The 27,209-nt window shown below is 42.4% G+C and overlaps 1 protein-coding gene across 1 annotated transcript in view; it reads right to left on the reverse strand.

Annotated features, from left to right (window-relative positions):
- GRIN3B (glutamate ionotropic receptor NMDA type subunit 3B) overlaps positions 1-26,993 on the reverse strand; it is a 79,373-nt gene extending 52,380 nt beyond the window's left edge. Inside the window, exons 1-6 of the mRNA XM_075205968.1 lie at positions 26,197-26,993; positions 10,897-11,495; positions 9,383-10,427; positions 8,290-8,435; positions 2,124-2,239; positions 1,878-2,029 (exon numbers count right to left, since the gene is read on the reverse strand). Of these exons, the coding sequence (XP_075062069.1) occupies positions 1,878-2,029; positions 2,124-2,239; positions 8,290-8,435; positions 9,383-10,427; positions 10,897-11,495; positions 26,197-26,622 (2,484 nt within the window). The 5' untranslated portion in view covers positions 26,623-26,993. The remainder of the gene's footprint in view (positions 1-1,877; positions 2,030-2,123; positions 2,240-8,289; positions 8,436-9,382; positions 10,428-10,896; positions 11,496-26,196) is intronic.
- Between the last annotated feature and the right edge of the window lie 216 nt (positions 26,994-27,209).

The following is a 27,209-nucleotide window of genomic DNA, read 5'->3' on the forward strand; positions in this document are numbered from 1 at the left end:
AGCATAGTATTTCTAAATTAGGATTTGAGAGTGGAAGGGGCCCTTCTCTTGCAAGGAAGTCATTTGTCTAGCGACAACTTGGGGTTCCCTTTGTCTTGGAGGAGTAGAGCAGTACAACAGCAGGATTCAACTTGTTTGCATTTTCTTTGCTCTAGCATAACTCCCTGTCTCAGTTCCTGTTCCTTGGCAGGCAGGGCAAGGGACCTTGTTTGGCACTAAGCTCTGCAGCCTGCCATGGAAAGTGGCTCTATGGTGGTCAAGAGGTTACAACATCTAGCTCTGCAGCGCCTTGAGAAGGCTCCCCCACATGGGGCATCAGGGGCAAAGCCAAAGGGGACAAGTTCATTCCCCCTTGAGGTAAAGTGTGATGGTCTTATCCCACCTTATGGCACAGCAGAAGTTGAGGGCCCCCCATGTTAAGTAGTGTGAACAGATATCAGGAGTGCTATTTGTTTCCCCTTTCTCTTCACAGTATTAATAAAAGCTGTGACTAATTTTTGCTACAACCATGTCTCTGGTTCTTTATTTCACGGGTGGAAAATGTGGGCAAGAGCCCAAGGGGAAGGGGGCATCAGCCCCTAAGCACTTTAAGTAGACAGAAGGCTGTCTAAACCTGACAGGGTGTAAGTGATGGTGGCTGGAACCCTATGAAGACAGAGCTTTGTGGATACTCCCCTCTCCCATTTATGATAGTATTCCCAACTTTGGAAGGGCAGGGAGAAAGGGGCCCCTCCACTTCAGGGAAGTTATTAAGTCTTGATGCAACTATAAGTATCCTATCAGGGCAACACCTACTCTCTTATTCCCATTAGGCAGGCTTTCTCCTTCAGTATGGCTGGTGGTAAGTACTGGCAGGCAAGAGGTCACTCAGTCTAACTTTACAGCAACATGAGGAGACACCAACGCGTGCGGATGTCTTGGACAAAGATAAAGAAGTTTTGAGCAATGTAAAGGTGGAAAGGGTTCATTCCCACCTTGGTGCATGGTCATGGGGCAGATGTAGTGGGAGCACCCCTCATGTTAAGCGGTGTCAGCTGGTATCCGCAGAGTTATTTGTTGACCCCTTTCTGTTTCCGCTCCATCTCTTTATTTCATGGGTGATATGATTGACAAGTTGTTCTGTAACTACTGTCCATGTGATTTTAAACGTTACTGTAATCTTTCTGTCTCTCTTATTTTAGCGAGGCACTAAAATCGCTATATGATAAATGAATATGTTATTTTGCTTTATTTCTTCTACATGTTTTATCTGTGATAAGAGCACTGAAAGGTTACGGACATGGATTGTGAACTTCTATAGTTGATCAGCTGTTATTTGAACAGACTAAATATTTATGTTTGGTTTAATCTCAATTATCTTTTAATTATCTTTAACTGGGTGATCCTTCACTTCAAAGAGTAAGTTACAAGTTACAAGAGATGCACACTAAGGCTGGGTACACACTACAGAAAATGTCTCCTGATGCATATCAGTGATGATTTTACCAACGACTTAAAAAAAAAAAAAAAAAAGTCCCGATCAACATGTCAATTCATGTGTACACACTATACATGTTTTAAAAGATTTACCCTCAGATCTGTGCTCTTTATATGTCATAACCATCTGCTGAAAAGATCATGACTCTGCAAACACTATGGAGAACCTGATCGTGAGTGCATGCACACTGCAGAATTAAAAAGTCATCATTCCATAGTTGAATGACATTTTTAGTCCAATTTAAAAATCAAATGAAACGATACGATGAGCTTTGGAACGATAATGATTCATCATTACAGTGTACACACTAATGTAATATTGGGCTGAACAGTTATTTATTTTGTGATTGGAATGTAGTGTGTACCCAGCTTTATTTGGATAGAATGATAAATAGCATTACCTCGGTCACAGCAAACACCCGCTTTCCACAGGGCACCATTTTGTACCACTTGTCGTGTAGAGTGTCCATGAATCCAGATGATTTGTAACGGCTGATAAACTCTGATATATTAGAGGTAAGTGCAGAGTTTTGGGGGAGGCCAATCCCATATCCTGTGTAGAAATTGAAAGCCATGCTGAAAGTTTTTTTTCTCTTTCTGTAAAATGTATTTATTTTTTGCAAACTACAACTTCCACACTGTATTACCTTCTATGGCAAATGGTTTTCCCACAGTCAGCAATTTACAGTCTGAGTCTATGGATACCTCATAATCCAACAAAGCTTTGTCCATGATAAAAGCATTTAGCGTTGGCGGGTCCGTTCTAAAATTACCAACAGATATCATTGATTTTAGTTTTTATCCAACGTGCCATGAACAAATTAAGGCAGTATTAACATGATTTATGTTTTGTTAATACAGCAAAATCTGTATTACTGTATATATAGTATTAGTATGTTTACTTCACTCCACAATATTATATGTTCAATGTCACTAAGAGGTTGTGTTAATACTTTTCATTCAGTAATATTTGCCACCAACACAGTATAACTATAACGGTATGTTGGGTGTAATTTGCTGTAGCTATTATTTTTCTGTACTTCAGGTCATCTGCAAAGTTCCATCTCTTTTGTTCTGTATGCTGTGTATAATTCTATGTACCTATTGCTTCTGTATGTATGGACATCTTCACAGTGCCTCATCTCTTTTCTGCATGCTATGTACAATTATCCGTGTGTGTTCTTATTCTGTATGTATGGAATTTAGGACAGTGCAACTTTTCATATTATGATTGCTTGCTGCAATTCTAAACATCTTTATATCAGAGTTTCAATATGAAATTCACTAGGGATGTGCACCGGCGACTTTTGAGGTCTCGTGTTTTGTGTTTTGGATCCGGATTTTCTCGATGTTTTGGGTTCGGATTTGTTTCGCAAAACACCTGCCGAAAGGTTTTGGTTCGGATTTAAGGTTTTGGATTCAGATTTTTTTTAAAAAAAGCATAAAAAGTTAAAAAAGCAAGTTTTTGGGCTTATTTTCACTCCTACGCTATTATTGACCTCAATAACATTCAATAACAAGCATTTCCACTAATTTACCGTGTATTCTGAACACCTCACAATATAGTTATTAGTCCAAAACGTTGCAGCGAGGTATCTTTCTGGACTGCGTAGTGGAGTGGTCCCCACAATATAATAAGAAAACCATCAACTGGTCTTAATCGCACCAAAACATGTACCTGGACTGCGTAGAGGAGTGGGTCACCACAATATAAATTAAAAACCCTAAACTTGTATGATTCGCACCAATAATGTACCTGGACTGCGTAGAGGAGTGGGTCACCACAATATAAATTAAAAACCCTGAACTTGTATGATTCGCACCAATAATGTACCTGGACTGCGTAGAGGAGTGGGTCACCACAATATATATAATAAGAAAACCATCAACTGGTATGAATCGCACCGAATAATGTACCTGGACTGCGTAGAGGAGTGGGTCACCACAATATAAATTAAAAACCCTGAACTTGTATGATTCGCACCAATAATGTACCTGGACTGCGTAGAGGAGTGGGTCACCACAATATAAATTAAAAACCCTGAACTTGTATGATTCGCACCAATAATGTACCTCGACTGCGTAGAGGAGTGGGTCACCACAATATTATTAAAAAACCCTACACGGGTCTGAATTCCACCCAAAAAGTTTATGGACTGCGTAGTGTAGTGTTCCCCACAATATTATTTAAAAATTTTGCAGCAACAGTCAACGTTGTTTAATATCTGATACACCTCTATCTGGACTGCATAGTGGAGTGGCCCCGGTACCCAATTTGGTACCGGGGCCACAATACCTCCTCCAACCATGGTACAGACCATTCGTCATTGAGATCCCATCAAGTATGTTAAAGACAGACAGGGTCGAAGTGTTATTGGTTGACTTTGTAAACCAAAAAACTGTCCCTGTTGCACATAGTCGTGCAATGAAGACTGACTTTTTCATTTAAAGGCACCATCTTTCAAGTGTAGTGTTTGTAAGTCATATTATACTTTTGGTAAAATTTGTTTATTTTGTTCCTCTTTATGGTAACTACTAATAGAATTAAAGTATTAAATAGAATTAAAGTATTAAATGGAGTGGTATAGAGTGGTAGTGTGGTATAGAGTGGTCCCCACAATATAATAATAAAACCCTCAACTGGTCTGAATTCCACCAAACAAGTATCTGGACTGCGTAGTGGGGTGGCCCCGGTACCCAATTTGATACCGGGACCACAATAAAATAAATACACCCTCAACTGGTCTGAATTCCACCAAACAAGTATCTGGACTGCGTAGTGGGGTGGCCCCAGTACCCAATTTGATACCGGGGCCACAATACCTCCTCCAAGTTCCAAGTGTAGTGTTTATATTATAACATCTTAACACTACACTGATTCTAGCACGTCAAAACCTCTTGTTTTAAATAATGACAGGGCATTTAACTTTTGATTTAATTTATTGAATTTGTAGGCATTTTCTTTTACTTTTTGAACATGGCAAACGACTGTTGAATGGTCACATAATGCCAAAAAAATAGTTGCAAGATGGAATTGTCCTTGGGCCCTCCCACCCACCCTTATGTTGTTGAAATAGGACATGCACACTTTAACAAACCAATCATTTCAGCGACAGGGCCTCCCAAACAACTGTGGCTGAAATGATTGGTTTGTTTGGGCCCCCACACCAATAAAACAATTCATCTCTCCCTGTACAAACTAAACAGACTCTACTGAGGAAAGATGTCGTCTTTATCCTCAACCTCTGATTCCTCTCCCCCTACAGTGTGTACTTCCTCCTCCTCACACATTATCAATTCGTCCCCGCTGGACTCCACAACCACAGGTCCCTCTGTACTGTCTGGAGGGCAGTGCTGTACTTCATTAAGGAATTGATTATTCATTTTTATAAACATAATTTTTTCAACGTTGTGAGGAAGCAACCTCCTTCGCCGCTCACTGACCAGGTTCCCCGCTGCACTAAAAACTCTTTCCGAGTACACACTGGAAGGGGGACAACTCAGTTAAAAAATAGAGCCAGTTTGTACAGGGGCTTCCAAACTGCCTTTTGGAGTTCTACCACGTCACTACCTCTAGTTAATTTAAATTGCAAGGCTTGTAAATATAAATACTTTGAAGATAAAAAAAAAGCAGGCTGCACAGACCGTGGAGCTAGAAAGTGAAATTAAATGGACCACGTTACTTTGGTGGCTATCTATGCTCCCCTCCCCCCACCCTACACTTGTAGTTGAATATAAATAAAGCAGCCTGCATAGACTGTAGAACTAGAAATTCAAATATACAAAGAAATGGACAAAGGCAGTTTGGTATCTGTCTGCATCAGATCCCCTCTCCACTAGGAGTAAAACAGAAAACTTTTCAGCCGTTATATAATCTAGAATATAAATAGAAATTGAGAAAGGCAATTTGGAATCTGTCTGCATCATAATCATCAACATCCTCCTCAGCGCCAGCTACATCAATATCCTCCTCCCGGTGTACAACATTCACACCTTCATTAGCCAAATCTGTAACTGGACTGTGGGTGATCCTTCCAGCATATGCAGAGGGCGTGCTGCAAATGCTGGATGGAGTCACCTCTTCCCGTACAGTGATGGGAAGGTCAGGGTTCACAACCAACAACACCCTTGGACTCGCCTTGGGGATTTGTGATGTCATCTGTTTAGAAGGCAGAGTTCTTTGCTGTTTTGTTGTTGTTGCTGACAGCATAACTCTCTTAAATTTTTTGTAGGGGGGGGGGGAGGAGGAGGGCTTAGATCCTTGGGTGAAGCTGGACCACTAGTCATGAACACGGGCCAGGGCCTAAGCCGCTCCTTGCCACTACATGTCGTAAAGGGCATATTGCCAACTTTACGTTTCTCCTCAGATGATTTTAAGTTTCTCCTTTTTCTATTTTTTGAGAACTTGGGCTTTTTGAATTTTACATGCCCTGTACTAGGAGATTGGGCATCGGGCTTGCCAGACGACGTTGATGGCATTTCATCGTCTATGTCATGACTAGTGGTAGCAGCTTCAGCATTAGGAGGAAGTGGGTCTTGATCTTTCCCTACTTTATACTCCAAATTTTGGTTTTCCTTTATATGTAGCACAAGAGAGCATACCCCTAAGCCACACACACTCAGCAAAGCCTTTAATAATTATATGCGGCACAGGAGAGTAGCACTGGACTTATACTGCTGAATCAGTGAACTTTGTAATAGCAGTACCACTGGACTTATACTGCTGAATCAGTGAACTTTGTAATAGCAGTACCACTGGACTTATACACTACTGAATCAGTGAACTTTGTAATAGCAGTACCACTGGACTTATACTGCTGAATCAGTGAACTTTGTAATAGCAGTACCACTGGACTTATACACTGCTGAATCAATGAACTTTGTAATAGCAGTACCACTGGACTTATACACTGCTGAATCAGTGAACTTTGTAATAGCAGTACCACTGGACTTATACACTGCTGAATCAGTGAACTTTGTAATAGCAGTACCACTGGACTTATACACTGCTGAATCAGTGAACTTTGTAATAGCAGTACCACTGGACTTTAACTGCTGAATGTGTGAACTTGGTAATATTGCAGTACCAATGGGCTTATATACTGCTGGATTGGTTTTGCAAATTTGGTTATAATTATTTATTTATTTATTTTTTTATTTTAATTTTTTTTATAACTTTTTATTTATTTTTTAAAAACTTGGGAATAATGGGGAAATAACTATGCCCTTAGAAGCACAGAGCACAGGACACAGCACCACTGGACTGAACAGGACACAGCACAGGACCCAGCAGCACTACTGAACTCAGCAGGACAGAGCACAGGACACAGCACCACTGGACTGATACTGCAGAATGTGTGAACTTTGTAATATTGCAGAACCACTGGACTTTTACTGCTGAATGTGTGAACTTGGTAATATTGCAGTACCAATGGGCTTATACTGCAGGATTGGTTGTGCAAATTTTGTTGTAATTAAAAAAAAATGTAATTAGTTTTTTGTATTTTTTTTAAATAACAGCACCACTGGACTGAGCACAGCACAGCACAGCACAGAACTTAACTGAACAGCACAGAACTTAACTGAACAGCACGAGATATAGCAGGACAGAGGACCACCTAACACACCCTCCCTCTACCCTGATCAATGCGAGAGTGAAGATGGCGGCGACTAGTGGGGAATTTATAGGATCCGAGTATCGCGAGATCCGACAACGGGATTATGAGTCAGAGCCTCAGTTTCAGATTTGAATTTGGCGCCAATACCCGGATCTGTCTCGGGATCCGACTCGGATCGGCAACGTTCGGGTGGGCTCGGATTTCATAAATCCGAGTGCGCTCATCTCTAAAATTCACATGTCTGACAATTATCATTTTCTAATATTGACCAACAGCACAATTACTTATGTTCCATTTGATGGATTTATATTACAGTATTTGCTGTTTTAATGTATGTACCACTCTGCTTGTATATAATTATCTATAACTGTATGCATTACGTATGGAAATCTGCACAGTACGATTTATACCTATTCCCAAGAAGAGGTATAAATTGAAATGCATTTTAAAATGTAAGAGAATAGTTGTTCTCCAAAGGAAAATAAAATTAAAGAAAAATGTTTTATTTTTTTTAATCTTGACATATTCCCATGGTAATGGCTGAAGACAACGAGCCATGCTTGTGCGGGCGCTTGTGGGTAAGCGAGCACGAGAGACAAGGATGGTGACAGCCCCCTGCCTTTTCATATCTTTACCCTCAGCAGTGCTTGCTCTTGCCTACATTCTGCTATACAGTTCTGATTTTAATGAAAGCGAAATGAGTGGCAAAAATTGTCGCAATCTTTTAAAAAGTCAAATGTAGGAGGTGGTGGGGGTAGGAGGTGGGGTGAAGGAAACTGAATTTTATGTTAAACATGGATTTGTTTTTATCTACCGCCTATTAGTCTAGCATGAAAGGCAAGGTGGCACTATGAGCGTATTAGCCTAGGCAGGCCTGAACCCTTAATCAGGCCCTGCATGCTGGGTGCAATTGCAATGTTCCTATTTTTAACAATTTGTATTTTTTAATAGTTATCAAAAGCACAGTACAACTACTCTTAGTTTGTAAAATAGTAGTTGGTATTTTGCTGTGTCTATGAACCACTCTGCGTGTTCATAACTCATTCAGTAATTATTTTAAGTTAAGGTGCTAGTTAGAATTTACTGCTGAGAGCCCTGTTGTGTGATGTTCAGTCTAAACAAAATGGATACCCCCAAACATAACTTTAAATGATCTAACAGTTGTGCCCACCCTGTCACTGAAATGCCTCCTCACTTTAACATGTGGACTCCATCTGAGGTGGATGGGACGCTGAACCTTCGCATGTAGTTGTGGATTTCAGGGAAACTTTTTTTAATGTAATGCTCTGCACTGCTCTCCCAAACTGTGCCAAAGCGGAAACCTTGAGAAGGATGATGGAGCTGTAAGGACAGATAAATAATTGTTATGGAAAGCCGATCAGATGATAAATACCATTAGAAAGACATAAGCCCCAATTGATGATAAGATGATTTGGAAAACTGTGTTGCAAATTTTCTGCTTCCTTATAGTTAGAATACAGATTCCCTTTGGTTGAAATGCAGAGGGAACAGATGAAATACAGAAGGAATGCTTTTTAAACTTACGTCCTTTTCACATTTGCATTTAGAAGCAAGTAAAGGTGCTTTTGAATAATAATACATATTAAAGCCTGAAGATTTCTGCCCCTAACTAATGATACTAAAAATTAACTAATGTGTTCACACCCAATTACATTCCTCCAGTGTACTTTCTGTTTTATTCTTAAGTGAAAGCTGACCTTGTCAAATAGATATTTAGGTGGGTGGTATCTGGCGGCACTCTGGAATAGTTCAACACCAGAACTTATGTTTTGGCTTGATAGTGTCTGAGGTACCAGAATGGTCACTGAAGTTATAGCAAAATTAACTGACTTGATTAGCCATTGTCATATGAGAATGTTGTCCTATATCAGATTCCCTTTGTATACTGCCTGTGTTTTGAGTTGGTCAATAGCTGTTTGTATTGGAGGGGAATTAAATAATTACATTTCATTTAAACAACGCAGCATTGGAAAGTCAGGGTAGCACTGAATAATGCATTTTCCTTAATATATGCACATTTAAAATGTTGAGTTCAATTGCATTTCAGGGCTAAAAGTCCCAGCTTTCAACATAAGCCTTACAGCTCTCGTAAACTTGCTTACTGTTGAGATCTATTGTAATAAACAATTTCCAAAGTCCCAACTATAAGCATTAATACCTGAATTGCAAATCATCTAATCTTTTAAGACATATATGTAAGAATGGGTAAAGATTTCCTTTAAGTAACTATGAAAACAGATGGTGAATACTGTTTTGAACCTACTCACCTTTGGATCATGGATTCCTGACAAAGCTTCAAAAGTCTTCTCTCCCACCATAACTGCTGCAAGATTTGCAGTGTAGCTGGAAAGTACAAGTAGGCAAAAAATAGCCCAAAGGTTCATGAGAACTCTGCCAGTGCAACATTTAGGGGTTTTACTTGATACTGTCCTTCCAAATAGAATAGCATAGCATAGGTTGAGGGCAGAAGAGTAAGAGAAGATCTTCACTCGGTTGCGTCCATGTGGGGTCATCCCAAAAGGACTCTTCCATTCATAAAAAGTGAGAAATAGTGCAGTGATGTGCAAGGCCACAAAAATACCCACCCACATGGACCAGTGTAGTGGCCACATGAATGCTCCAATTGGGGAGGCAGTGTCTCTCATGCGTACCAAGATACCAAGACTAGTAGAATAGAATGGGCTGGTGAAGTCTACAACAGTGCTTCGCACTGAGTTTATGCTAAAGGAAGTAACAGCCATGTGAGCTGCTCCACTCAACAAGTCCCCAACTAGTCCTGTCCAACGGTCACCCTTCCGTGCTCCATATTTCCCATCACCAACGATGTACAGCTCAAAGTCAAATCCAAGATCCTCTGACAGCTTTTCTAATAAGTCAATGCAGTAGCCATAACAGCAAGTTTTGTATTCTAGTGGCACAGAACCATTTGGTGAATTAAGCTCTTCAAACAGAATATCTAGCAAGGCAGAGTTGTTTGTCCGAGGGTCCAGACACATTTGACCCGCTGGACAACTGCCATCAGCATCCACCTTTCGAGTGAAAACAAAAGGATGTTCCACCAGAGTTACCACTCTCAGTTTTGTACGTGGTGTCACTGATACTTGTTCTCTTTGTTGTATGCGAGTCTGCCACAAACCCTCCTCCACTTCCATTTTCCCTTCATGCCAACTCCCAACGGTTACCCAAGTAGGGTCTCCTATAGAGTCACGCACCAGGCTCCATATCTTGTATTGGTGATCTGTGTGTACTATATTATTTTCCATTACGTATACTTGACCTGTTTGTCCAGAGAATGATGTATTGGCTAAATACCTATAGTGAATAGAGATATGTTAATAGATGCTTAACATTTTTTAGCAGTCACTCTAGAAAAGTGGTTCTCAAAGTGAGGCTCACTGATGAGGTGTATCTTAAATTTTGGTAAGACCCATTTGGCTCATTAATTAAAAGTAAAGCAAAATAAGACAGGCTCAGAAAACTAGAAAAACTGGAAAAGAAATAAATAAATAACAAGATACTTGTGTTATATGTGTTTATGTGTTCAAAGACCACATTTTCTTTTAAAGGTCTGATGCATTGTATTAGGAATACTGAGAAAGGTATTCCTGCACACACATCCATGATTATTTTTGATATAGGTGAAGATGAATCTTGGTTTTTGGTGGTAATGATTTGACTATACTATATCTTCTATATAACGAATGCTAGTTGTAGTGCCTCAGATGGACAAAGTGTCATCCCTTTTTTAAATACCCATGCTCCAGTACACATGGTATCTTACCTGAACAAGTACATGCCAGAAGACTCACTTTGTAATGTCTGTTTGTCATTGCAGTTCACCATGGTCTGAATAAGTGCAAGATCTGGTCTTGTCTGTACTGCTCTGGATATTGCTCTCGTCACCAGCCCTACTGCATCCCTTATAAACTTTTCCAAACTTGGTCGGCTGACCTCTCCATAAGCCAGCAATCCAGGAGGCATACCATCTGTTAGCATCTCTCTTACGTTAAGAGGTTGTCCAACCATCCAGTGAAACTCATGTGGTTCCAACCCACAGTCTCTAGCTGCTCGAAATACTAAGGAAGATCGTTGGGCATCACATCCATGCAGAAGTAAGGGAATCCGAGAATCCCTTATGGCTTCAAAGTGATGGAGCAGGTAGGTTCCCACAGCAGAATCACTGAGTGAATGAATATTGAGGATGTCTCGTGTCACCACGCTTGTGTTAGTGGTCAGAGAGTCAAGTATGCTGGTGCTTTCCCATGGATGGCATGTGACAACCATCAGTTCTTCCCAGCTATTATTCTGTAAGACACTACTCAAAATTTCCATGAGGGAAACCACTGAACTTCGAGTATCCATTTGCAGATGAAAGGAATTCTGAAAAGTAAGGAGTACCATATGATGGTTAGTTACAGCACATATCACAAAATACAAGTCCACAAAACTAAAATACAATACTCTAATGCAATCCCAATGTATGATCCAATAGCTGCAATAAATGATGATGCATTATCATAATCCTTGTTTCTCAAACCTCTATTGAAGTACTTACATCAGCTCATATTTTACCCAGCAAGAAAATAAATTAATTAGATGCATTCATACGTGATTCAATGATAACTACCATCAGGGGTTAAACATGTTTACTAGCAGTTAATATCTGTTTAAATATTCCAAGTTGCACTCAAATGTGCCCATTTCATTAAACTCTGCAATCTGAAGATGTCATGTAACTGCTTCCCCTCTCCAACACCTCGGCCAAGGGATCCTGGGACATGACATCATCATAAGACAATAATGTTTTCAATAATTATCATATACAGGCAGAAAGTTAGTGGATTGAAATATTAGAGAGTCACGTATTTAATTACAATAGGAAAAAATAAAACTTATTTTGTGTAAAATTATAAATAATTATGTTGGGTACTACAAGTTACTGAAAAAGCTCCTAATACTTTAAATAGGACTTCTGCCTAAAATTGGCAAAACATTCTGGGTTTTATTTACAAAGCACAAAATGGCTTAGATACGGTGCAAAATCCTCTTTGACAGTGCTGTCTGCCTCAATTTTCGAAAATGTACTTAGTACTCCACCAAACCACATAGGTACACAGATCAAGATGATAGCATTTGCAGAAGATTAGAAGTTTGCACTGGCTAATAGGAGGAGTTTGGTTAAGTGAGGACTTTGCAAAGTAAAGGTGCACTACTACACATAATTTTGTGAGGCAGCACAAAATTGAGATTGGATGGAAAGGGTGGAATTTTATAGATGTTCCTTGTTGTTTGATGGAGTGCACCCTCATCTTAACTCTGCAAATGACTTGATGGTTGCATCAGCTATGGGCCAGTATAGATTGGTGTAAATTATATACAACTCTTGCCTTGTATAGGATGTATACCTTACCTCACTGCTAACCCCACAGCTCACTTCCTCCCCCATCTCACTGCTCACCCACAGCTCACACTGCTCCATCACACCACACCTCACTTCTCACTCCCGTCGCCCACAGCCGAGAGCCGGTTTGGCTCCCAGAGATCGGGTCTCCAGTCCTAGTGTGTCAGTCCAATTTCATCATCATTCCGGATTTCTACTGACTCCATTTAAGTGATCTCATGGATACTTTGCATTGTATGCATTACAGGTTGGTGGATACATATATTCTGTTACACTGAACGGATTAGCCGACCAAGTTTGGAGTAGTGCTAAGACCAGCACACATACATATGGGGAAGAAGCTCTATGATTTTTATGACCTTGTATTATTTGCATCCCATCAGTACTCATATGTGGATGTGGATTAGAACTGTTCATAGGACAAGTATTATTTTGTCCTTTCAGTACGAGGTGCGATTCATCTGTTGCAATAAGTGGACATCATTCATTAGACACAGTATTTATTCAATGATGCAATATTCAGTCCCTGAGGACTAGTTACTATTTTCTTCCAGCATTTCAGCTATTGTTTTAGGTTCAACTTTATCATCATCATTATCACCATTTTCATCACCATTTTTTTATATAGCCAGGCTGGCCCGGGGGGCAGGGGGGCATGTTTCCCCCGGGCCGGTCAGAAAAAGTGTGTTTCGGGCCGGCCCCCCTCCCGCTCAGTGATAGGCCAAGCATTCTGCCTATCACTGAGAATTCTTTGGTCACATGGGACGCGCACCATATGATTGGTGCCGTCCCATGTGACAGAAGAATGAGAATTGCAGAGCGCGCGGCGCGGATGGAAAAAGGTAAGTGCGGTGGGGGGGTATATTAATAGTGTGTGTGTGGCATATATACTGTACGTGTGAGGGGCATATATACTGTATGTGTGTGTGTGAGAGGGGCATATATACTGTGTGTGTGTGAGGGGCATATATACTGTGTGTGTGAGAGGGGCATATATACTGTATGTGTGTGTGGCATATATACTGTATGTGTGTGTGGCATATACACTGTGTGTGTGAGAGCGGCATATATACTGTGTGTGTGAGAGGGGCATATATACTGTGTGTGTGTGTGTGGCATATATACTGTGTGTGTGAGAGCGGCATATATACTGTGTGTGTGAGAGCGGCATATATACTGTGTGTGTGTGTGTGGCATATATACTGTGTGTGTGGCATATATACTGTGTGTGTGTGAGGGGCATATATACTGTGTGTGCGAGTGTGTGTGTGTGTGTGTGGTGTCAGTGTATTGTGTGTGTGTGTATTGCTATTTAATTTGTGTTGATGGTGGGGCAATTTAATTTAATAGTGGGGCCTAAGATGGTGTGATTGAACCTTTAATTTATTGCTGGGGTGGTTTGTCATCTATTAATTGAATGTAGCGCTGTTTGGGGAAAATGAGGTCTATTTATTTAAAGAGATTATGAATTATTTAATGCCTGGGATGGTTGTGGGAAATGGTTATATTTATTAAACGTAAATGCTATTTAATTTATTGCTGGGGCTGTTTGGAGGGAGGGAAATATGTTTTTTTTATTAAATGGGAATACTATTAAATTTGTCAGGGTTAGTTGGAGGGAAATAGGTCTATTTATCAAATGTAGATACTATTATTGGTTGGAGTTTTCTAAATTTCATGTACCCATTTTTTTCTCCAAATAGGGCCTCCAATATTCCAGGATCCAGATAAGCAGCAAATGAGCTAAAGAAAATTGCAGCCACAAGTGGTGACAATGACAAGAACAGGTAGGAGAGAGCAGGACAGTCTGCCAATCTAGTGGGGCAGTCCTGAATTTGGGTGACTGTTTCGCTTAGAGCAGTTGGGAGGTATTTCCCGCTTCACTGTGTACTGCTTGTGAAGGCAGAACTGTGTACACCTAACAGTAGTGCACACAGTATTGCCTGTGTATTTGTCTAAAATGATAACCATGTTACATCATAGGGCGTTACCCTGTCTAAAGTGATCAGGCCCCTCAGAGACTTAATCCAGCTCTGGGCCTGGGCATAAAAACATATATATGGATTAAGCAAAGACAAACAGGACAGATTGCGCTGCGGAGAATTTGTGTTGGTATAACTCAATAAAAGAACCTAGAGGATCCTCCCATCGCAATAAGAAACCAATTGAATAGTATCACATGAATAAGTGTTTAATCACAGACAAAATAGTCTAATAAATAATAAATATAATATCAATTGTAAACCTGTATAGCTGGCCAGCATACATTGAAAGGTACCTTGATACAAAATAAAAATCAATTGTAAAAATGGTAAAAACCTAAAAAAACCCAGATGGGCTAGGTAAAGGAAGACCAATATATTTACCGTACTTCTTAAATTAATAATGTTGATCAAAAGCTCTTATGGAGAAGGCATGTATATATTCGATGTAGTTTCCCTTTACAATGCAGCGCCGTTTTAAATTTTAGCGCTGAAGAGGCTGAACACGCCGGAGATTCATACATTTACCCCTAGGAATCTTAAGAAATGACTTCCTTTGGGCAGCATTGCTTTTGTTGATCATGGTAAAACTTTCAGCAGAAATTAATTCTTGCTGTTCTGGTTTTCTGCGTTCTTGCAGTAGAGTTTGTGGATTGTAAATTGGATCTTCTGCTGCTTGTCTATATGTCGGCGGACGCGGCAGTATCACTGTTTGCACATTTGCTTCTCGACAAACGTCTTCATTCACATGTTGAACTTCAGCCTCATTCATTGAATTTAGAACAGAGATGTCATGTTTTGCAGTTGCGCTGGTTTGACTGCTTTCATTTTCAAATGGGTTTGAACCTGAAGTTTCTGATTCTGAAGCAATTGTCGTTGGATCACTTGGGTGAGAAGTGTTTTCTTGTACCGGTGATTTAAAAAAATTAAGTTACTAGCCTTAACTTTTAGGATTTGTCTTCTGTTGATTGTTGTTGTTGCCTTTTAGATGCCCCACTTTCAAATTTACTTGACAACATTGCATGGTTTCTAGTAATATTGTGACAACATAAATTGTATAAAAATGATTATTTTATTTTGTTATCACAGTTAATAATTTCTGGAAACTGAATACACATATGCATGGGAGGGGGGGGGGGTTAAAGGCTTTATGTCATGCTTGCTCCCTTCGTCACAGATCACAATGCCCCATCACACCTCACTGCTCACCCCACAGCTCACTTCCTCCCCCGACCTCAATACTCACCCACAGCTTATACTGCTCCATCACATGACACCTCACTTCTCACTCCACAGCTGACTCCCGTCGCCCAGAGCTCACAATGCCCCATCACACTTCCCACTGCTCCCCTCATTGCTCATACTGTTCCCCTCACACCTCAAACTGACCCCTTAATGCCCTTGAACATTTCCAGCACTAAAAGTAATTTCTCCCACTACCCTAATTTATCCCAGCATCTCAATTGCCCCCCTCACACACACTTACCCTAATTCTACCCCGGCAATCACACACACACACACCCTTATTCTACCCTAGCAATCAAACACACAACTTACCCTAATTCTACCCTAGCAAACACACACACACACACACACTCTTACTTCAGAAAATAATGAAATTTCCTGGCCACAGCTCCTCCTCTTCCTGTGAGTCTGACAAATGCTGGTCAGTCCGTGTAACTACACTCCCATGCTCAGACATCACTCTCCCTCCCCCTCCTTTCTCTCCGAAAGTTCTGACAGCCCGAAGGAGACTGAAGAGATTAAGCAGAGTACACCACTTATAAAAAAAACTGCAGCGGGCGCCCGGCAAATGGACATTATGGTGGCAGCCAGTTCTGCCCGAATTATGGCTCTGTTACCTAATTTATGCTATTTACCTTTAAAAGCGTTAATTTATTCACGTAAAAATAGTGATATTATAAAATGTATTAATAAAAATAAAACCTGTTGAATATATACAAACATGAGCATTGTGATAATAAAAAAGTGATGAAATGAACAAGCCAATGTTACAATTCCTGGAGTAATCATTGAATATCAAACAGTTCAGTCCAGTTTCCTAATTATGAACAAACTATTGTCCTGTTAAGTTGCGAGTCACTAACCCCTGGCAAATCTCAAGGACAAGTTCTCATGTGTCTGTGTGGGTAGATGCATCATGCACAGAGTGCAATAGCAATAAGCGCATGTGTCACTGCGCATTGTGCCAACTTAACCAAATAACATGTTAAGGCACTAGGTTTGAACTTTTATTACTTGGAAATTACCAAACTAGTAAATTAATAAATATATAAAAATAAAAATAAAGGGGCGTGGCTTGGACACCATTTCAGGATTGCATGGTGTGTGATCTCTGTTAAACTTGTGCCTAAAACCCATAAATATCGAGGCTTCCCCCGCCCTAAACACTCCACATTGTCACCCACATTATCCCCGTAACCTCAGGATACTTTCTACTTTCCAGCCTTCTTCTGGCACCGGACAGCTTTGGACGAACGACGGCTGAACTTCAGCCCTAGCTGCGGTGCGCCCAGAGCTGGATTAACAATAGGGCTAAAGGGACTACAGCCCAGGAGCCTCGGGCAGCTGGGGGGCCCGCCGGCATTCATCGGGTCGGGGGCGTCCCCCGTCCCCGACTGTCACCTGTTCAGGGAAAATGGCAGGGAGCTAACAGCAAATGTTATGCTGTCAGCTGCTTGCTGTCACTGCATGCAGTAATCTCCTTACTGAGGTAATATTTTAAAAAACAAAACCAGAGAAAAAACAAGCCCGCGCTCGGTATATTCCACATAATATATGGTACCAGTTGCTTGGCAATAAGCCCGCAGCGTAATTGCTACAGGGAGTGGAACAACGGAAGGAGGTAAGTTCACGGGGGGAGCTCATGGCTGAGGGGGCCTCATGGGGGGGCTCACAGTACCCTTAGCCCGGGGGCCTCCCTTCCCTTAATCCGTCCCTAGGTGCGCCATTGTGCCCGGGAACACAGTGAAACAAGTGACAGATTACCCCTGCCAACACTACTGGAATCTACCTTCTACATCACCAAAGGCTCATTGCCGACTTTATTGCTGCCTATTTGACTATTTTGCCCATTATCTGCAGGCCATTGAGATACTATACTTGACTATCTAACACGGCATGATAGTTAATATACCTAAAAGCACTGCGGTGCTTATTTTTTTGAACACCATAGGCAGTCCTGAGGGGACCTGAGAGAACACCTGCTCAGCATGGCCTCCAGAAAGAAAAGGGAGACTGTCTCCAAGATCAATAGACTCTCACTCCAGCTGCAAACTTTGGAAGCCCAACATAAAACGACCCCTGACCCTGCTGTTCTGGTGGCCCTGAACACAACCAAAGCTGAACTTGACCTCCTTATCTCCAAACAAGTTGCCAAATTACTTAAATGGCTTCGCCAAACCTTATATGAGAAGGGGGACAAGGCAAATAAAATTCTTGCATCGCTTCTCCGCTCCGCTAGGACACATAGTAATATTAGTTCATATTTTGATGAAAACATTTAAGCCTGCATCCCAGCGTCAAGGGCACCTCATTATATGCAGGTCTTACACTGACCTATATGCTTTAAACACCATTAAAATGCAGTTAAAATCAGATGCATTCACCTCCCAGGTATAGGGGTTTACATCTAGCAAGGGCTGGCTTGTGAGCCACACCCAATTGTGCCTTAAATAGGCTTGATGGACAGCTGCTATGACAATAAGGTAATATTTTAAAACAAAACCAGAGAAAAAACAAACCCGCGCTCGGTATATTCCACATTATATATGGTACCAGTTGCTTGGCAATAAGCCCGCGCTCGGTATATCCCATATTGTATATGGTACCTGCTGCATGGCAATATAAATGCCCATATATGTATACAAAACAAAAAGACAGATGTCAGTGCTTAGCCTTTACACTGCATATCTGTGTGTGTCTAGCAAAATGAAAACATGAGGTATTAGTTCATATTTTGATCAAAACATATATTATTGTCTCAATCCGTGACTCAATATTACCATGAGACAATATTGTCTCATGGTAATATTGTCTCAATCCGTGACTCTCACTATCAGCTGCTTCATGACCCCGCGGCCATCAGCCAGCATTTCAACAATATTACACAGCGCTCTATAATCTACCATACTCTTCCACCTTCCTGGCACAACAATCCAATGCTACTTTGAACTCTGAATTTCTAGCTAATTCCAGACTTCCCAAACTATCCCACCAAGATATCTCATTGAGGAGATCTCTATAGAAGAAATTCAACAAACCATCAAAGGACAATATTATAAGAACTCAGACTTGCTTGCTCCCCACCTGCGCTCCCTCTACAACAATGTTCTCCTAGGAGACTCCTTCCCAACTGAAATGCTCGAAGCCAGGATTGTGGTGATCCCTAAAGAGGGGAAGGACCAACTCCACTGCGCAAATTACAGACTAATCTCCTTCTCAATCTTGATCTGAAAAAATATGCCAAAATTCTGACAAACCGCTTGAACCAATTATTATTATTATTATTATTATCATTTATTTGTTAGGCGCCACAAGGTATCCGCAGCGCCGCACACAGTACTAACAGTAGACTATACAGGGTGAAACCATACAGAACAATGAACAAAAAGTACCAATACTTCAGAAACTCCGGCTAGTCATATGCAGTAAAGACGGAGCGGAAGAACAGGTATGGAGACAGGAGGGGAGGGGGCCCTGCTCATACGAGCTTACATCCTAAGGGAGGGTAAACAGACCAGGCACAAGAGGAGCCAGTTGAGGCAAGAGAAGAGAAGGGAGGACGAGCTAAAGGGAGGAGATGGGGGTTAAGTAGATGGTTGGTAGGCTTTGAGGAAGAGGTGAGTTTTGAGTGTACGTTTGAAGGAGCACAGAGTAGGAGAGAGACGGATGGAACGAGGGAGGTCATTCCAGAGAAGGGGAGCTGCACGGGAAAAGTCTTGGATTCTGGAGTGGGAAGAGATGATAAGAGTGGAGGAGAGGCGGCGGTTGTTGGCCGAGCGCAGGGAGCGGGCAGGAGTGTGAATGGAGAGGAGGTTAGAGATATAAGGGGCAGTAAAGTTGGAGAGAGCCTTGTAAGTGGTGGTGAGGAGTTTGAAAAGGATTCTGTAGGGGAAGGGGAGCCAGTGTAAGGCAGGGCAGGGAGGGGAGGCAGAGGAGGAGCGGCGTGAGAGGAAGATGAGTCTTGCGGCCGCATTGAGTATAGAGCGGAAGGGGGAGAGACGGGAGTGGGGGAGGCCAGTGAGGAGGAGGTTACAATAATCGAGGCGGGAGATGATGAGTGCGTGGATGATAGTTTTGGTGGCATCCTGAGAGAGAAAAGGACGGATGTGGGCATTGTTGCATAGTTGGAAGCGACAGGCTTGGGCAAGCAAATGAATGTGGGGGGCAAAAGAGAGAGAGGAGTCGAGGGTGACACCCAGGCAGCGAAGTTGGGTGACAGAGGAGATGGTGGTGTTGTTGACGACAATAGAGAAGTCATGGTGGGATGGGAGTCTGGGCGGAGGAAAGACAATGAGTTCAGTTTTAGAGATATTGATTTTGAGAAAGCGTTCGGACATCCAGGAGGAGATGGCGGAGAGGCAGTCGGATACCCGAGCGAGGAGGGTGGAGGAAAGATCAGGAGAGGAGATATAGAGTTGAATGTCGTCAGCATAAAGGTGATACTGAAGACCGAAGGAGGAGATGAGAGCACCAAGCGAGGAAGTGTAGAGTGAAAAGAGTAGAGGGACTCCTACAGGGAGAGGGTAGGGGAAGGAGGAAGAATCAGACATGGATACAGAGAAGGAGCGATTAACGAGGTAAGAACCAGGCATGGACAGAACCAGAGAGGCAGAGAGAGAGAAGAGTTTGCAGCAGGAGGGGGTGGTCCACGGTGTCAAAGGCTGCAGAGAGGTCAAGGAGGATGAGTACGGAGAAGTGACCCTTGGATTTGGCTGATAGGAGATCATTAGTAACTTTGGCCAGGGCAGTTTTGGTAGAATGGAGGGGGCAATAACCAGATTGGAGAGGGTCAAGGAGGGAATTGTCCACGAGGTGCCTGGTTAGGCGGCTGCAGACAATCCGCTCAAGTAATTTGGAGGAATAGGGGAGAAAGGAGATAGGGCGATAATTAGCAAGAGAGGTGGGGTCAAGATTGGGTTTTTTGAGGATTGGAGAGATAAGAGCGTGTTTAAAAGAGGAGGGTACTACACCAGAGGAGAGTAATAGGTTGAAAAGGTGTGCTATGTAAAAGCAGGTCGTTGGAGAGAGAGAGCAAAGGAGGTGGGAGGGAATGGGATCGAGAGGGCAGGTAGAGGGTGGAGAGGAAAGAATAAGGGAGCGAACTTCTTCAGCAGTTGTAGGGCTGAAGGAGCACCAGAGTTGGTTGATGGGGGGAGGTGAAGCGATGAGGGTGGCGGGAGAAGGGGAGGAGGAGATGTTCAGTCTGATGGCCTCAATTTTGGAAGAGAAGAAAGTGGCGAAGTTAGAAGCGGAGAGGGAAGGCGGGACAAAGGGGGAGGGGGGGGGAGAGGAGGGAGCTGAAGGTGGCAAAGAGGCGGCGAGGATTGGAGGACTGAGAAGAAATGAGGGACTTAAAGAAGGATTGTTTAGCGAGGGAGAGGCAGAGGAGAAAGAAGAGAGTAGGAATTTAAAGTGGAGGAAGTCAGCCAGGGAGCGAAATTTCCTCCAGAGGCGTTCAGCAGTGCGAGAGCATCTTTGGAGAAAGCGGGTGAGTTTTGAGTGCCAGGGTTGGGGAATAATGCGACGTTGGCGGATAGAAGAGGCCGGGGCAACAGCGTCCAGGGCAGTGGTGAGGGAGTGATTGTAGAGAGAGGAGGCCTGGTCGAGACAGGCCAGGGAGGGAAGGGGTGAAAGGCGAGTTTCAAGAGAGGAGGAGAAGGAGGTGGGGTCAATAGCATCCAGGTTACGTCTAGTGAGGGTGGCTTTGGGCGAGGCAGGAGCAGGGGAGGAGGACAGAGTGAAGGAGAGGAGATGGTGGTCGGAGAGTGGGAAGGGAGAGTTGGAGAAGTCAGAGAGATCACAGAGATGAGAGAAGACAAGGTCAAGGGAGTGACCAAGACAGTGGGTGGGGGAAGAGGTCCACTGAGTAAAGCCTAGAGAGGAGGAAAGGGCGAGAAGTTTAATGGTGGCAGGGTCAGAACAGTTGTGAATAGGGATAAAGTCGCCAAGTATGATGGAGGGAAGGTCAGAGGAAAGGTAGTGGGGGAGCCAGGCAGTGAAATTGTCAAGGAAAAGGGAGGAGGGGCATGGGGGACAGTAGATGACGGAAACACGGAGGTGGATGGGGGAGAAGAGAAGGGTGGAGTGTACTTCAAAGGAGGAGAAGGAGAGAGAAGGTAAAGTAGGAATGACACGAAAAGTGCAGTTAGGGGATAGGAGGAGGCCCACTCCTCCTCCTGGACGCTCGTCTGGTCTGGTGGAGTGGGTTAAGGAGAGGCCCCCATAGTAGAGAGCGGCGGGTGAAACGGTATCAGAAGAAGTAAGCCAGGCATATGCCTAACCAATTCCTCCCCTCCCTAATCCATTATAACCAGGTGGGCTTTATCCCGGAATGCCAGTCAAGGGATAAAGCCATTGATATCATCCACATCGTAAACTCCAGGAGATCTCCAACTATCATGCTCTCGCAAGTTGCTGAAAAAGCATTTGATAGGATCTCCTGGGGCTTTATGAGGGCCACCCTTGAAGCCTTTGAATCACTGGCATCCTGGCATTGTACACCCACCCTCTGCCAAAGTTTTGATTAATGGAAAACCCTCAAACCGATCTCCATCCAAAAGGGTACAAGGCATGATTGCCCCCTATCATTCATTACATTTGCACTGGTGATCGAGCCTCTAGCTTCTCAGATTAGATTCAGTCCCAACATTCAGGGGGTACAAGTGGGTAGCATCAACTCTAATATTTCTCTTTTTGCAGTCGATTTCCTGCTTTCCCTATCCCAGTCGGCTATCTCCCTCCCTAACCTCTATGAAATCCTCCAGGCCTATGGGACGGTCTCTGGTTATAAAATAAATTATGCAAAATCAGAGGCCATGCTGCTTCACGTCTCCCCTTGGGAATCTGACCTCCTCCGGACCACTTTCACTTTCAAGTGACTAACCATGTTTTCCAACCTCTTGTTACGACCTTCTCTACCATGAAAACTTCCCTCCTTTTTGCTAGGATGCACTCCGATCTGGCCTCCTGGAAAAACCTCATTATCTCCTGGCTGGGCTGGATCATAGCAGTCAAAATGACCATCATACCCAAATGGCTATACCTTTTTCAAACACTGCCGGTCACAGTCCCCACCTCCTTTCTTGCTAGCATTCAAAAAGCCCTCATTCATTTTATTTGGAATCACAGAACACCACGGATCTCAGCCAACACTATTTATATTAAGCTATATTACCTGGCCTCCCATTTTTCCCACATTGTTACCTCATTTGCCTCTTCAGGATCCACCTCCTGGCTTTATATAGAGCCGGCCTATACTACATTGCCCGATCTTACTCCTCTCTGGGGTCTTCCCCCTACACACTGCCCTTTTGACTCCACAATGCTCCCTACTATCAAATTTGACATTAAGCTCTGGGACTCTCACTCATTAAAACTAAAACTTGTCACAGCACTGTCTCCCTTAACCTCCATTTGGCACAACCCTGTATTTCCTCCTGGACTCTCCGCCACGAGAGCTAGTTTCTGGACTCGAGCTGGCTTCAAATTTCGAATAGACTTCCTCATACAGGGCCACTGGCTCCCACTGGCGGAACTCCAAAGTCGCTCCCCATGCCGGATACTTGTGAATTTTTCTAAATTAGTCACTTCCTACAATCCCTGAAGCCTACCTATGTCTTACGAGTCCTAACCCCCTTTGAAGACCTTTATAAAAATAACCCTAAGACCAGGGGTATGATATCCGGACTCTATAGTATTTTTCTTGCTGCTCTCTTCCCCTCTTCAAGATCGGATGAAAAGGCCTTGGATGACATGAGACTGAGATTAGCTAAAAGCTCCATATTCCACCAAGTTTAAAGAAACCTACAAAATCTACTATCGCTGGTATTATACTCTCACACGACTTCATAGCATGTTTCCCTCCTCCTCACCTGATTGATGGAGGAGCTGTGGCCACAGGGCAACTATGCTCCACATATGGTGGACCTGCCCAATTGTCTCCTCTTTCTGGGACAGTGTACATAGCTTCCTAAACTCTAAATTTGAGGCTTTCATTGCGAAAGACCCTCTAGGGTGTTCCTACTGTGTTACCTTCCTCTGGATCTTGACAAATTCTCCAAAAAACTAACTGCAAACATGCTGACGGTGGCTAAATCCCTTATTGCACTGAATTGTAAAAATACCCCCCCCCCCATCTATCAGCCCTTAAAAAGCAAATTTGGCAAGTCGCAGTCATGGAACAGATTACCTATTACCTCCCATGATGATGTGTGGGGAGTATGGCTCCCTTACACCATATACTCCCTTACTTCTCTGAGTTACTTACACATCCTCTGCCTTCCAAACTCTTACCTCCCTTCTCTGTGATCACCCCCCTCTTACCCAATTTCCCATCGAACTGCCCTCCCCCTCCCACTTTCTTTACAGTTATATCTCCTTTGATATCGCAAATAAAATTGTACAAAATTTGGTCGATTTTCATCATAAGTTTCTCCTGGATGCAACATGCCGATTTTACTGTACTGTTTTTTTCTATGTTTGTACAACAGCAGTACTGTTCATTGTATTTGCCTGTTTGACCAACCAAAGAATCATAACAAAAAAAAAAAAAAAGGACACAAGAAAAATAAGTTGGAAAATTTGGAGGACTCCTGCCAGTTGGAGTCCCAGGGAAATTCCCTCCCTAAACCCCCCTTCCCCCTCTGGTAGGGGATGCACATACATAATCAGACTTAAAAACATGAAACATTTTTATTGGGACAGTTTCTAAATCTGATATGAGCGTCTGCTTTTTGTTATGCGCAAGGCAGACAATTAGGCACACTTGCAATTGTAGAATTTCATGCCCATATATTTTATGATTTATAAATTACCTTTAAAGTTTCAGAAAGTAAATGTATCTATACATGGCTTTTCCTTTCTGTAGTTTTCAGCTGTGTATGATATGATCAAGAAGAGATGGTTTGTTTTGTTGTCCCTTGCTCTGCTGTTTTTTGTGTATTGGATAAAATTGTGTCAAGAGCGGCTTTGTATTTTATGTTCAGGACTACGGAAATAAACAAGAAAGCCTGGGGACATAAATGGCTGGAAAGCAAACACTCAGAAGATAGATAAAGGTATTTAGTAAAAGTTTCAGAAGGAAACAAATGAAAAACTAGATTAAAACATGCAATACAAATAATAATAAAAATGTTCTTCCCTTATGACCATCATGAGATAATAACAAAACAAGTATTGTGGCAGTACATGTATTCGCCAAAATGGGGAAGCCTTAGCCTGTGAAAGCTGGTGAATATTACATCTGCTGGGAGTTACCATTTCATGTATAAGGCGAAGCGGAATAAAATCCTGGTGGCTAAGTGGTTAGCAATTCTGCCTTACAGCACTGGGGTTATGAGTTCAATGCCAGACCATATCTGTGTGGAGTTTGTATGCTCTCCCGTGTTTGCGTGGGTTTCCTCCGGGTGCTCTGGTTTCCTTCCACACTCCAAAAACCTACTGGTAGGTTAATTGGCTGCTAACAAATTTACCCTAGTCTGTGTGTCTGTCTGTTTCTGTCGGTGTGTCTGTGTGTGTGTGTGTGTGTGTGTGTGTGTGTGTGTGTTAGGGAATTTAGACTATAAGCCCCAATGGGGCAAGGACTGATGTGATTTCTCTGTACAGTGCTGTGGAATTAGTGGCGCTATATAAATAAATGATAATAATGATAATAATAATCCCTATCGTCGGTGAAAACACACATTTTGACTATAGGGATTTTCCCCCTTTCATACATATAGCAAAAAGTCCCTTTAGTGTATTTCTACCAGCTCTACCCACCTACAGATATATTTCATTTGATGGCAAAGTCAACAAACTCCAATTCTAAATATCAATCATTCACTTCAATTTACAAATAGATATAATCATCATACAGACATGTTTATACATGCTTAGAACAAAACATATGCTATACAACCTACACTGAACCCATGATAAACAAAGCCATGGTTGTAAGCGATTTGCATTACTATACTGTTCTCCTAAAACTATTTGCTTGTACTATCTGGGATAATCGCAATTATGTAAAATGACAGACAGAAAATAATCTGTGATTGTTTACTGCAAGAAGGCAATAAAGGTTATTACAGTTGTTACACTATGATTGGCTGGATGATGGTAAACTGACTGTCCAATAAACATGAGAGGAAACCGACTGGACATTAAAGATACATGATATTGAAGGATATAGGATTTGAGAATTTAACTGTTGATTTGAGCAAATGAGGTGATGGCTGCAAGGTGAATCCAAACCTTAGATGATGCTAAGAGACTAAAAACTATTTCTAGTGTAAATAGGCAGTTTGGTACACAGTGGAATTAAGTGTACTTGGAAAGTTTCATGAAATGTATTAGTGTACTATGTTTGCTATATATTACATGTACTATAAGCATCAATTTTCTTTATAGGGTTTAGTTATGTCCTTTCACATTTGAAATAGCCCTTTGAGAACATTGGGTTTTGCTAAGTTACCTTTGTGGTCAGTGGTACGATTTGCTCCTGCTCCAAAATACTGAGGAATGGGATCTCCAAGAAACTTGACAAGAATTCCAGTTGTAGTAGCTCCTCCTGTGACTGAGGGAATGCCAACACTGCAGCTACCCCTTGGGCCACCAACACCTGGCACAACCATCGTGCCAATGAGGCAGGGTCCCTCTCTCTTGGGGCTCCAGAAACCACCTCCAAACTCAGGTTGTAGGGAAGCAAACTGCTGCGACTGATGCGGGACAAAACATTCTGGATCCTTGTCTGAGAGTGTCCAGCCAAGGGTAAGAGGGCACCAAGACGAACTGTGTGCCCAATACGGGCAAGAATACGACATGGCTGTGGGTGTCCACAGCAAGGCACCAAGCTGCAGAACACACTAAGGTATAAATAAAACCATTGCAGAATATCCATGAGGTTAAGCCAAAGGGGGAGGGAGCAAAATAGGTAGTGGTGGAAATGACAGAGGCAGAAATGTGGAGAAAGATTTAGAAGGTGAGTAAGATATGGCAGTGAAAGAAGGGCAGAGAACCAAATAGGCAAATGGTGTAAGGAGACAGAGAAAAGTGATAACGGAAGGTAAAGCGCATGAGAAAAAGGTCAATGGGAATGAATAATTATTGAGTGGATAGCCACATACACAGTTAATATATGAGATGTAGAAAGAAAGTGGTAGGCAGGGTGTCTACATAAAGGGATAGGAAGCGAAAGATGGGAATATAAGGAAAGCAACATGCCCAGGATGAATCAGACTGGATGCTGAGTTGAGATCAGCTCTGCCACTGTTTGCTGGAATCTGGTGATACTGACAGAACAGAGCGAGAGAGGGGAGGGAGAGAGACCAGGAGGGAGAGAGGAACCAGAGTAAAGGAGGTCAAAAATATTGATGAACAGGAGAATGAAAACAAATAGGAGAGCATACGATGCTGAGAGGTGATTCTGGAAAGGGAAAAATTGTTTAGAAATGAAGAACTAAACTGGCAGTCACAAAAATTTGTGAA

Source organism: Mixophyes fleayi, chromosome 1 (genome assembly GCF_038048845.1).
Source record: "Mixophyes fleayi isolate aMixFle1 chromosome 1, aMixFle1.hap1, whole genome shotgun sequence".
Classification (NCBI taxonomy): Eukaryota; Metazoa; Chordata; class Amphibia; order Anura; family Limnodynastidae; genus Mixophyes; species Mixophyes fleayi.